Here is a 12,779-nt window from a genome sequence, read left to right on the forward strand (position 1 = left end):
GTACTTAAAAGTAGTGCTACCAAGGCTATTGCATTCCACAGGTGGGTGGTTGTATTAAAAGGATAAATACAGGACAGTAATGGAGGGAATACTCTGATTCTTCACTTCAGTAAAAGTGACAATAATACATACACAAAATACTGTTAAATACTGTGTACATTCTGCTTTAAAAATTAAAAGTAAAGTTATAATATAGCAGTTAAAAAAGTTGTAAATAAAATACAAACTATTCATTGTGCAAACTGACCCCTGAGAGATCGTATATATTGTACAGATTAATTAACATGAAACCAGCATTTTAAGCAGCTACTTGCAACTGCATGTTCTAACTACATAATTCCATGTTGGATGTAGTAATTAAAAACAGTGTAAAACACATGTTATATATTGTTCCTAGATGCCTATAATTCCCGTAAAAAAATAAGCTTAAAATGAAAATACCATATCTCAAACCTAAAAGTTGAGCTTAAATAATAAATGTGAAGAAATGCATTTAGTTACTTTGGACTATTTGAAGAGGAGATTCAGACGAAGAAGGGGTCGGAACTACAGTTTAAGAATACTGTTCCGGGTAGGCTTTATTTTTGTGAGACACTGCTGCCATGGCTGTCAAGCAGCAGGCGTCTCAGTTTATGTGAAGTTGCCTCTTGTAAAGTTGTGATTTAGCAGCAATTTAGGTAAGTATTTCAAAGGTCTGATTCAACAATAGTGTAGTGAGTGTTTTTTGTAAGTTGTGAATTTTACAGCGTGTTCATTTTAAGTAACTTTGAGTAGGTTGAGCTGAGCTAAGCTAGCTCAGAGACGAAGTAGCATCTCAAGCGAGTATTCTGTCACATTTCACCAGCGGAAATATGCGGTGACCGATTGTTCCGGGAAAAAACGGATAGAATCAGCGATTAATCCTTGAATTAGACCCCTTCCCTCCATTTTTATCATGTAAATAAGTGATACTAACAAGTTCTGAGCATTTCAAAAGCTAATTATTTCCATGAGCAGGTCTTGGATAGGTTTATATAAAACAGACAAACTCCAACGAAAGCACCATTAATGAAAATATTGTAAAACAGACACAATATTCTAACTTTACAGTAACATATATCATTAAACATCACAAAGAACTACAACAAACTTACAAATTACAAGCACATACACAGTGCACACAAAAGGAAACTCAAATACTAGAGGCTCTTAGCATGGACTAACAAATACAGAAAAATAGTTATAGCAGGAGAATTATAAATATAAGTTGGATCCTCTCAGTTTGAGATGCTAATCTCATCAGACCTGCAGTCCTTGTCACTGGGGCTGGTGTGTCTACATATGGTGTGGAGTTGTATTTTTTAAACACCACAGGTAGTATAAAATAAAAGACATAGATTTAGGTGAACACATGTCTTTACTTATGTTGCCATGAGGATAGTTGGATTCAGTAGTGATGAAAACTTGCTTTCTGTTTCTCACCCAACAGTTTTGATGTGATGTCGGACAAGCGTCAGCGCGCCAGAGTCCAGGGCTCCTGGGCCAAACCGCTGCCAAAACACACAGCACCTACCGGTAATTTAAGGGTCACTATGTATATATGATGTTGTGTTAGTAGAATGTGACAATTCACCGAATTAGATCATCATTACCTCCACCAATGAGGCTGTCTGTTTGTAAACAAGATTATGCAAAACTACCTGACGGATTACCACAAAACTTGGAAGGATGCGGTATGGGTCAAGGAGTTCTTCCTTGACCCATACTCCTTGCGATGCAATTTGGTCCAAACATGCAATTTTGGTGAGGATCGGATTCGAATTTTTTTGTCTCTTTCTCTAACAACGTGAGAGGGTTCGGTTGATTTCTCAGAGAACACGTCTGGGACCTTCATGAAAAATATCAGACATATTAAGGGGACTGATATCTACGAGTTTGTACAATTTGGTGCAGAACCAAACACAAACAGGATCTAGTGAATTTAAATGTGGTTTCAAAAGGGGTTTGTTGGGCCTTCGGTTGAGGTATGCACTCTACTGAGTGACATTATCGTTTATATATTTACTTACTTGTCTTGCTCAAATATATAAACTTATATTAAATATATTATTATATATTAAAAGCATTTTATTACCCTGCCTCACATGTACAAAACAGCTTCTTATTTTTGTTATTCAAAACAGGCACAGTTCCAAACAACCCTCAAACCAGAAATGCCAACCAAACCTCTACTTCTTGGGATTTGGGGCAACAAAAGACATCTAAGACATTTGAGTTTCATCAGCCCACTAAGGTAAACCTTTAACAAGTCAAAATAAAAAAAGAGCAATCACTGCATTACGGAGAATTTTTCTTTAACAGCTTGTTAAAATGAAGTGTTCCTTCCTTTTATCCTGATTTTTCTTCATTGAAGCCAAGTAGAGATGTTCCACCAGAGAGGGTGATTGAGTAAGTTGCACATTTCTGTCTTTACTTGATAGACTATTTTTGTTTTTTGTCTGTGGCTTGATATCTTGACCTGTCACTTTGGTTAGTGTGGTGCACAGGATGACTAACACATCATTGTGCTCTTGGCAGACATGCAGGCGATTATGAGATCAGCCATGTTCCGTCTGGAGTCTCCAGGTGAGTCTAAAGAAAGAATCTCCCATAGAGGGAAATTAACTTTTATGGGATAGAACCAAACAATTGTGTTTATTGTAGGGGACAAATCTGTGATAGAGATGAAATCCACTAGATGGCAGTAATCCCACAAGCAATACCACATATAGCTTGGTGAATACCATGCCCTCTACCTCAATAATGATATGATGCACATTTTAATAGCTACTGGATTTAAATTAATATATGCTGTAACTATGGTCATTAAAATGACAACCATAATTTAAACTAAGTTTGTTGATGTACTGAAAGGTGACGTTGAACTTTTGAGTCCAGTATCACTTTTGCATTGATGAAATGAAAAGTTAGTTTCCTGCTTACATATCTTTTAATCCAATTTTTTTTTATCATTTTGTGGGAAATGTGTGCCTTTATTAGAGAGTTGATCGAATCAGATATATATTTATATATCCATGTTAATTAAATAGGTAGTAAGTCTCTGTGTATTTGTGTGTTCTTTCGTCTGTCTGTCCAGACTGCGGCTGCTGCCTGGGTTTCTTGCCCAAGAGGAGGCTGACTGGATGTTCAGTAAACTGTTAGAGGAGCTTCCCTGGTCTAAGAAAACCAACTATAGACAGGGTGCGTACCAGGGTCTTGAGACTAAGCCGAGTATATAAATGTAAATTTGCATACAGTATAAATACAGTATACTTTGTATTGAGAAGATTGAAACTATGGGTTAGTAATCCTAGAGAACCATTTTAAAAATGCAACCGATACATCCCACCCCCTCCATTCGGCCCACTCATCATAATAATGCATCCAAAACACTTGAACGTGCACTTACTGACAAGTGCAAGAAGCTGACTTTTCCATGACTCACTCACTCACTCACTCACTCACTCACTCACTCACCTCTGACCATCATCTTTTGCTTGAGCGTTGTTCGTCTCCTTGGCCAAAGAGTCCGGTCATGTGCAGTGAGAGCATGGGCAGGGTGTGTGCAGGCAGGCAGGTCGGTTAGTGACAGACAGGTACGGCAGTGAATTATCTTGTTTATGGCAGTCCTGAACGGGCCACAGGCACGTTTTTTTATAGATGACTTTATACATTTACTGCAAAACTTAACCCTCAGTCCATATTTAACTAAAAACAGAAAGTGCAAGAGCGCTCTCCTTGCACTTGGTTAAGTTGTGCAAAGGATTAATTTGGCATGTACTCACTTTCATATTTATCCCAGACAGGCTATAAGCACTGAGACGGTTGAGATGCAGCGCCACTGCCACTGAATCAGCTTCTCTTCTCTCAGCTGGCTCTTGTCCATCTCTTGGCCATCTTGTATATTATTCTTTGATAGCCCATGAGTATACACACAGCTTGTTGAAGACAAGATGAGTTCTAAACACTGACCATAGAGACAAGCTGTGTTATCCTCTATCAAGAAGATCTCAGACTTTGTCAACAAAACCCTTGTGATGTATGGGTTAAAGAGGAAGTAGACGAAAACAGATGTTAACCTTTCATCAGTCACTTCTCTCACACACACACACACACACACACACACACACACACACACACACACACACACACACACACACACACACACACACACACACACAATAATGTCCGCTGTCTTTTCGCCTGCCTTGTTTCAAAACTCAGGATCCAGTGAATGGGTCAGGGTTTTGTTCTTATTTTCTTCCCTTATAGCATATGTTTTTTCGGAAGAGTAAAGCTCTTCATAGTTGATGAATGAGCACACATTTTTATAAATATTAGCTCAAGATGTCAGTGGCTTAAAAAGTGATGGCTGCGTGAGTAGTTTGCTTTGGTTTCATCATGTTCTCGTACCATAGTGCTGGCTAAATAATAATAATGGCAGATAATTGGTTCTTGGAAAGATCTAGTTGTTCCCAGAGAAAGAGAGAAACCCATGAATAACGGAGAAAGACAGACTGAGAAATTTGACTCAGATGTTTAACTTAAAGGGATAGTTCACCCTAAAATTTTAATTCACTCATTGTCTACTCACCACTATGCCAATGGAGGGGTGGGTGACGTGTTTGAATCCACAAAACAGTTTCAGGGGTAAACAGCGTTGCAGCCAAATCCAATACAATTGAAGTAAATGCTGACTGATTCATAGTGGTGAGTAGATAATGAGTGCATTTTAAATTTTTGCTGAACTATCCCTTTAACCGACTTATTGTTGTCATTCAGCAGAAAAGAGGAATTCATGAAAACAGACTCAATCCTTTCTCTTTTTATTTGACCCAGTTGCTAATGCAACACAGTGTAGAGACGCACTTGCATGCTTTTATTCTATCATTAAAACAACTATCCACAGCCATGCAACAGTGCGATTGAAGCCTGCAGGGCTGTTTGATACTTAAATTTGATATTCTGAAGATGGTCTTTTTTAATTTATCAATCATTAAGTCACCACTGCATTAATTTGGAGACATCAAGAATGGAAATGTGTCTAAAGTTGGAGTTTGAAGGAAATTTGCTTTGAATTTTGTGAACCAGCTTCTCTTAGTGATGGAAGCTACGAAATTATCTTATCATGGTTACCAAGGTTGTTGTTTTTTTTTTGTAAAGATTTGTCGTCTATGTGTGTGTGTGTGTGTGTCTCCAGGTGAGGCATACGGCGAGCCCAGGCTGACCTGCTGGTATGGAGAGTTGCCCTATACATATGCTAACTCCACCATGGATGCCAACACACAGGTTAAATATACTTATCATAACTGCAACAAGTCTTGGTTACACAGCCGCCTCTACATGTTAAGTCTCTGATCTTTGATTCTTCATTTCTTGAGCCACTTTTTCTTTTACAGATTATTTCTTTCATTGTTTTGTCACTTTCTTTTCTAATACAGAGCAATTTAAACAAGGTGACATACTAGCATTTGTTTTTTTGGTGTATTTTTTAATGTTTTTTCTTTCCCTTTATATCATTTGCTGAACTTATTTTTTAGTGGCATCCGTTGTTGTTAACCCTTCGTGAGGCAGTGGAGCAGGCGAGCAGCAGCAGATTCAACTCGCTGCTATGTAACTTGTACCGGGACTGCCATGACAGCATTGGCTGGCACAGTGACGATGAGGCCTCCTTGGGCGCCAAACCCACAATCGCATCGCTCAGTCTGGGGGACACCAGAGTGTTCAGCCTCCGGAAGCAACCTCCACCGGTGAGATGCTGCAGAGAGTGGAAATTGGTTTTCCCTGCTCCACTTTATGTTCACATTAAGAGTCAGTAAAGCAAAACAAATGTGTTGATCAATTATTAAGTATATTAGGTCTCAACAATGAAAGTCTTATTTAATGACTCTTACTCTTACTAGACACAGAACATGTCCTTGCTGTTCATTTTAAAAAGTGTTTTTAAAGTAGACACTGTATTTGACTTTTTTCAAATACAGTGTCTTCTCTTAGATGGTATGATTGAAGCATGTATATCATAGTTAGACACAGAGGAAAGTGTGTATAGACTTATCAGTATTTAGAAGCCAGTATTCAGTAGTTGTTTGTTATTTCAATCTTTAAGTATACACACTTCATAGGAGGCAAGTTCCATTAAACATGACGTTGATGAGTTGTATGTGTCAGTGATTTGAATGTAACAAAAATGTGCTGTCACTTTGTGACACTACATTGTGCCAGGTCACATGTGTTTGTTGTGTGTGTTATTAGATGATAATACATCGTGTGTGTTTATGTGTCAGGAGGAGAACGGTGACTTCACTTATGTGGAGCGGATTCGGGTTCCTCTAAGTCATGGGACACTTCTGCTGATGGAGGGAGCCACACAGGATGATTGGCAGGTAGGCTTAACCAATCAGATACAAGGGTCCATCAAGCAAACTCTATCAAGCAAACAGTCATGACATGTCACAATCAATTAATAACCACTGCATATCAGCAATATTAAAGTAAAACATGTATGTACATACCACTCAAAGGTTTGTGTGGCTTGCCTCTTATTATAGACCCTGGTACAATGCACTGTAACTGTAATTCTATTAACCCAATGTCACAGTTAACACAAACATAATGGGTTCCATCCAGTGAGTGATGACTAAATTTAACTTGGTTTTCCCATGAAATGATTTAGTTTTTTATACATTTGATACGTTACCATTTTGTACCATTGATACCATTACCTGCCTGCACAGAATCTATCTATTTATCCATCATTTTATCACCTTCACACTTGCTATGCGTATTTTTAAAAGCTCAAGGAAGAGCTGTGTCAACTTTGTGCTGAGCCAATCTTCATTGAATCTGGATAAACAGGTGAACAGCTCTTTGTGCAGCAGCTTCAGGGTTCTGTGGACTGAGTCCTGCAGCAGGTCTAAACTTGCTGCAGCTAAGCTAGTCCCGGTCACTTTTACAGTTTCAGGAAGAAAACTCCAACCAGCATTAATACAGGCCAAACAAACAGCCCATTCCAAACAGGCAGGTCTAAAACAGGCAGTGGTAGTTTTGGTTGAAGAATGTGGATTGAAGCATTGTTTTGTTAGGAGACTTACAAGGCAAGACTTGGTTTTAAGCTGTTGGTAAAACAGTAACCTTAATATACAGTAGTTACCTCTTTAATCCTTGAACATATACAGTAAATGGTCTAAAAGCCTCTTTTGCCTCAGCCAGGTGAGGTCAGGTGAAGCTTAACGTGACTCGCTCTGCTCCTGTGCATGTGTGTTTGTTTGTGTGTTCACTTACAGCTGTGTGTGTGTGTTTGCCTGTACATGTGCTTCTGACTGCACACGTGAGAGAATAGACCTGTGTTCAAGGGACCTGGGCTCCTTCCGTCATTTGCAGGATGGATGGAGTGGCCTGGATAGAAGAGCAGAGCTTTCGTCTAATGAGAGTCATATGTTTTACAATCAGGGACAGCGACCGGGTTTTTGCATGCATGAAGCAGGATACAAAGTGCATTCGTGCGTGCGTGTATAGCTGCTTTCTGGTCACACTAAGTTGACACTTCACTTCTGTCTGTCTATTTCAGTTTTGTTCATTCAGTGCAAAATTATCAATGATCCAAAACACCCGTGGACGAGAGAACAGGAGCCCTTTAAGCTCTCCAAGTGAAATGAAAAACACAAAACAACCATAAAAACTACACACAAAACAAATGAATATAAATATGTTATGGAGAAAACTGTGGGAAGGAAAGGTAAGGGGACTTAAGGGACATTGGAATAGATGGAAATATAACAGTAATTAGGCAGTATATACATTAGAGCTCATTTCATGACTATACTCCTCCTTACCAAATTGTGATATGAAGTTGACATTTTCACATCCGGCGCCAAATGAATGAATATAAGCCCTGGGGAGGTGGTAAATGTGGATGCCCATGCTATGTCACATATTATTTTTAAGTATACCAGACAATAATACAATGTTTAAAAACAAGCCAGTTTAATAAACAAAATATTTGGATGATGCTTAACACTTCCCTCACCCCTCCATCAACATAGTGGTGAGTAGATTATGAGTCAATTAATTTTTCGTCGAACTATCCCTTTAAGACTGTTTTCAGTAAAGGGAGGTCCCACCTACTGTTAGTAATGTGTTTCTAATAAAGTGCAATGTGAAAAAGTTCAAACAAGTTCCTGGATCTGGCCCCTGAACCGAATCCACAGCATCATTTGATGGTTACGTCCTACAAAAAAATACAGATGAAAACATAACCCCCTTGGTGCAGGGATAGGGGGATACAGGGAGGGAGGACTACAGAGATAAAGTCAAATGAAAAAAGGAGAAGAAAAAAGGAGAAGGTCACAGGTGTTTTATGGCACCACCTCCCTGAGTATCTGAACAAAGGTTTTGTCTCTCTTGCCAGGGAAAGAAGATCACACCATTTATTTTCTCTGTCACTGCAGTTATAGTCTCCTCTTGACTCAGGCAGAAAGGTTTGGAAGTGATAGATAAATATTTAACTAAGCCCGTCAATCCAGATGAAGTACTTCAGCTGTTTGAAAAAGGATACAGGGTTATTTCTGACTGTTCCGGACGCTTTCCATTTGCACCATTGTGGATAAGCAAACCCTTCACCTCCTTTTGAGCTTTGGAGGTGAAGGTGAAGGAATACTGTACATGAGACCTTTAGCCCATATGTCAAATGGTAAGAAAATGGTGTTTGAATGCAGAGGTCGGCTACAAAACAAAAAAACTGTTGTGCTGAAGGTACAGATTTTCTTTTATGGTGGCCTCATGTTTTTTGTTTTCTAATCTAAATTACAAAATGTCTCCATCAGTAAACCAACAAAGGTACTGGGTTTATTTTTAAAAACAACCTTATTTGTGTTGATTACAATATATGTTGTGTTAATATCTATGGATTAATGCTGAGAGTCCAATATTCATGTTAGCATCCTCTGTGTCCTTTAGTAGCCTCTTGTTAGAGAGGAAGACTCAGATTTAGCCAACACTTGCCTATTTTGTGGATAAAAGAATGCACATAAAATAACCACGAAATATATGTAAAAAGTAATGAAATGAAACATTATCTGTATCTGTGTCTCTGTCTCCACTAGCATCAAGTGGCTAAAGAGTACCACGACCGAGGCCCGCGCATCAACTTGACCTTCAGAACTATTCATCCAGAGCTTGAGGGCCACAGGCCGGGGACCAAGCTTCGCTTCACTGCCAAGCAACAGTAAACCCCCCTCAGAGTCAGGTACTTCAGGCTTAGGAGAGTGCAGATTTCAGCTGTTTGAGCAACTCGTCACTTAGTTATAGACCATGGTGTGAATAACAGCTTCCTCCAACTGAAACAGGGAGATTTGCAGCCTGGATTCACTTGTTGCATAAGTGAACTATAATAATACCTCAGTTGTGACCAGTGGTATTAATCAGATATCAGTGCAGAGAAGCTGCGTACAAGAATAGGGTATAATGAGGACTTGAAGGCTCTGAGAGACGTCAGCTCTGAATATTATTTTGATTTTATTTATTCTTTCAGAAGCTTAGAGAGTTGTTTCATTTCAGACGGAAACTTTAGTCGGTATGTTGGTGGCTGTAACTCAGCAAATGGCGCTGAGCATGGCACTTGATGCCACAATAACTTTTGTTGCCATGTTCAGTTTGTCGTGGGAAGCTCCTAGGTTGCAGCGCCTGAAGTCCACATCTTGGTATTTATTTGCCATACAACCATGGTTTTGGTTTTTCATTTGTCAAGCTTTAATTTTGCCTACAGGTTTTGAGAAAGCATAGATAGGTCAGGTGTGGTTAGGTCTGAATAATCATTGAGTGCATATCAATATTCACATGCCATGAAAATTGTCTGTAGGAAAATACAGTGTCCAGAGTGCTCACTGTACAGCAAGTCACTTCGGATGTGACTGTTGGTGTAATGCTGTGTGAAATGTAAACAGTGTATCTCATGGAGCTTTTGGAAAGAGTGTGGCTGCTATAAAAAGAGGAAGGAACAAGTAAAGTGGCCTCTTGGGTCAGTTCAGACAAATAAGACAAAAAGTCAAGACATTGCCGTAACAGATCGGACAACAGGCATATTAGTAGTAGATAACTACAGCAGATTTTTATGGAGATATTTTTTTTCTGCCTCGCTATACTGACGTCAGAAAATGCCCGACTTGAAGAAGTGCATGTCAGAGGGGGAAGATCCCATATGATAGAATGTTCTGTTTATTATGTAACATTAATACATGCAACTGTTCTCGATTGCTGTGTTTCTGAAATAAAACTTAATGTGTTCTCTGTCGAAATATTGTGTCATATGTTCTATAAACATAGTTTCAATTATAAATAATTTATTATACATAAAATAAGAAACAAGTCATAGTTGTTTGCGGCACAGCACTTCATCCAAATCTTATATGGGGCTGTTGAGTTCAAATAGAATGCCAGGTTGTGATGGAGAGTTTGTCATGAAAATAAATCTCAGAATGTTTGCAAAATACAACAACCACTGGAAGGTTAACCTCAGGGTTCCGGAGAGATTGTGTAATCATTGTTGTAATGTTACCCAAACAAGGGATAATATTGTTTAATGGAGACACTTTCTTGATCTGTGGGCCAAAGATTGTATCACATTGACTTTATATAATGAATATATGATGACATTACTTAGGTTGGTCTTACTTTGTTTCATTAGTTTTTGACTATAGATAAATGACCAGACTGACATTTACATTTACTGTTTGGCAGACATTTTTATTCTTACTACAAGGGAACCACACTGAAGCTCCTGTACAGTAGGAGACCTTGAAGAAAGTATTAAGTGCTAAATCTGTTCAATAAGACAAAGTGCAGGAGATCAGTTCAAGGGGTGTGGGCACAGTCAGTGCTAGTTAGGCAGATGATGTTTCATTAAGGAACGGAGTCCCTAAGAGGAAGCATGAGCTTGTATGCTTGAGTTCAGATAAATGAGCGCAGAAGCACAAGTCACTCTGTTGTCAAGTATAAGTGACCATGGTCACCAGTGAACTTTGATGAGCAGCTGAGTGTCCTCTGATTTACTATTCTAAGTCACACATAGTGTTGATGTTCACACCCTCATATTACAGCAGGAGAGCCTCCACGCCATAGCCATTGCTTCATTTTAAAATCGAATGTGTTGGAGTAAAGACCTCATTTGTCACTGTTCCAATACCTTTTGGTGTTCATGCCTTTTTCAGTGACAAACAGTTTAAGGATTTAACGTGCTATTCATGACGCTGGGTACAACTCTGTAGAGCTATTATGTAGTGTGAGAAAGAATACTTTCAGAGTGTTAGTAAACATAACTAGAGTATACAGGCTCAATATGAATGGAATTCTTATTTCATTAGAATTCTAATAATGTCATTTTGTTGTTTGTATTCAGCTTCAATTTTCAGGATAGTTAGTTATATATGTATTTTCTTAGAAATGGGGATAATAGACTAGGCCAGGCGTGAAGACACTGAGCCCACTCCTCTGGGTGATTCCTGGAGATGGATAACGTGTTTGTATTTTTGGACATTAGGTCAGAGGCCATGTAACATCAACTTGCTAATGCAATTCCAATCATACCGATGTAGTTTATTATTAGTTGTTTGTGTGATATGGGTTCCTCCAATGAGGATTAATCATAGCAAAATGATTCCTTGGTAAATACACAAACAGGCTTGAATTAACTACAGTGCCTTGCATAAGTATTCACCCCCTTTGGACTTTTCTACATTTTGTCATGGTATAACCACAGATTAAAATTTATTTCATCGTGAGTTTATGTAATGGACCAACACAAAATAGTGCATCATTTGGAAGTGGGGGGAAATATTACATGGATTTCACAATTATTTACAAATAAAAATCTGAAAAGTGTTGAGTGCATATGTATTCACCCCCTTTACTGTGAAACCCCTAACAAAGATCTGGTGCGACCAATTGCATTCACAAGTCACATTTGCAAGTCACATAATTAGTAAATAGGGTCCACCTGTCTGCAATTTAATCTCAGTATAAATACACCTGTTCTGTGACGGACTCAGAGTTTGTTGGAGATCATTACTGAACAAACAGCAGCATGAAGACCAAGGAGCTCACCAAACAGGTCAGGGATAAAGTTGTGGAGAAATATGAAGCAGGGTTAGGTTATAAAAAAAATATCCAGAGCTTTGAACATCTCTCTGAGCACCATAAAATCCATCATAAGAAAATGGAAAGAATATGGCCCAACAGCAAACCTACCAAGAGGAGGCCGTCCACCCAAACTGAAGAGTCGGACAAGGAGAAAATTAATCAGAGAAGCAACCAGGAGGGCCATGGTTACTCTGGAGGAGTTGCAGAGATCCACAGCTGAGGTGGGAGAATCTGTCCACAGGACAACTATTAGTCGTCTACTCCACAAATCTGGCCTTTATGGAAGAGTGGCAAGAAGAAAGCCATTGTTGAAAGGGATCCATAAAAAATCCCGTTTGGAGTTTGCCAGAAGCCATGTGGGAGACACAGCAAACATGTGGAAGAAGGTGCTCTGGTCAGATGAGACCAAAATTGAACTTTTTGGCCTCAATGCAAAACGCTATGTGTGGCGAAAACCCAACACTGCCCATCACCCTGAGCACACCATCCCAACAGTGAAACATGGTGGTGGTAGCATCATGCTGTGGGGATGCTTCTCTTCAGCAGGTACAGGGAAACTGGTCAGAATAGAGGGAAAGATGGATGGAGCCAAATACAGGGAAATCCTTGAAGAAAATCTGATGCAGTCT

At 39.1% G+C, this 12,779-nt stretch overlaps 1 protein-coding gene across 1 annotated transcript; it reads left to right on the top strand.

Moving 5' to 3' along the window:
* The first annotated feature begins 576 nt into the window (after positions 1 to 576).
* Positions 577 to 10,310, top strand: alkbh3 (alkB homolog 3, alpha-ketoglutarate dependent dioxygenase). The gene is made up of 10 exons (XM_053426530.1): positions 577 to 677; positions 1,469 to 1,554; positions 2,163 to 2,272; positions 2,393 to 2,427; positions 2,557 to 2,604; positions 3,116 to 3,219; positions 5,219 to 5,307; positions 5,559 to 5,768; positions 6,303 to 6,401; positions 9,120 to 10,310. The coding sequence occupies exons 2-10, from the start codon at positions 1,479 to 1,481 to the stop codon at positions 9,243 to 9,245; spliced, it is 897 nt and encodes a 298-aa protein (XP_053282505.1). The 5' UTR covers positions 577 to 677; positions 1,469 to 1,478; the 3' UTR covers positions 9,246 to 10,310.
* Positions 10,311 to 12,779: the final 2,469 nt, after the last annotated feature.

This window comes from Pleuronectes platessa, chromosome 7 (genome assembly GCF_947347685.1).
Source record: "Pleuronectes platessa chromosome 7, fPlePla1.1, whole genome shotgun sequence".
Taxonomy (NCBI): Eukaryota; Metazoa; Chordata; class Actinopteri; order Pleuronectiformes; family Pleuronectidae; genus Pleuronectes; species Pleuronectes platessa.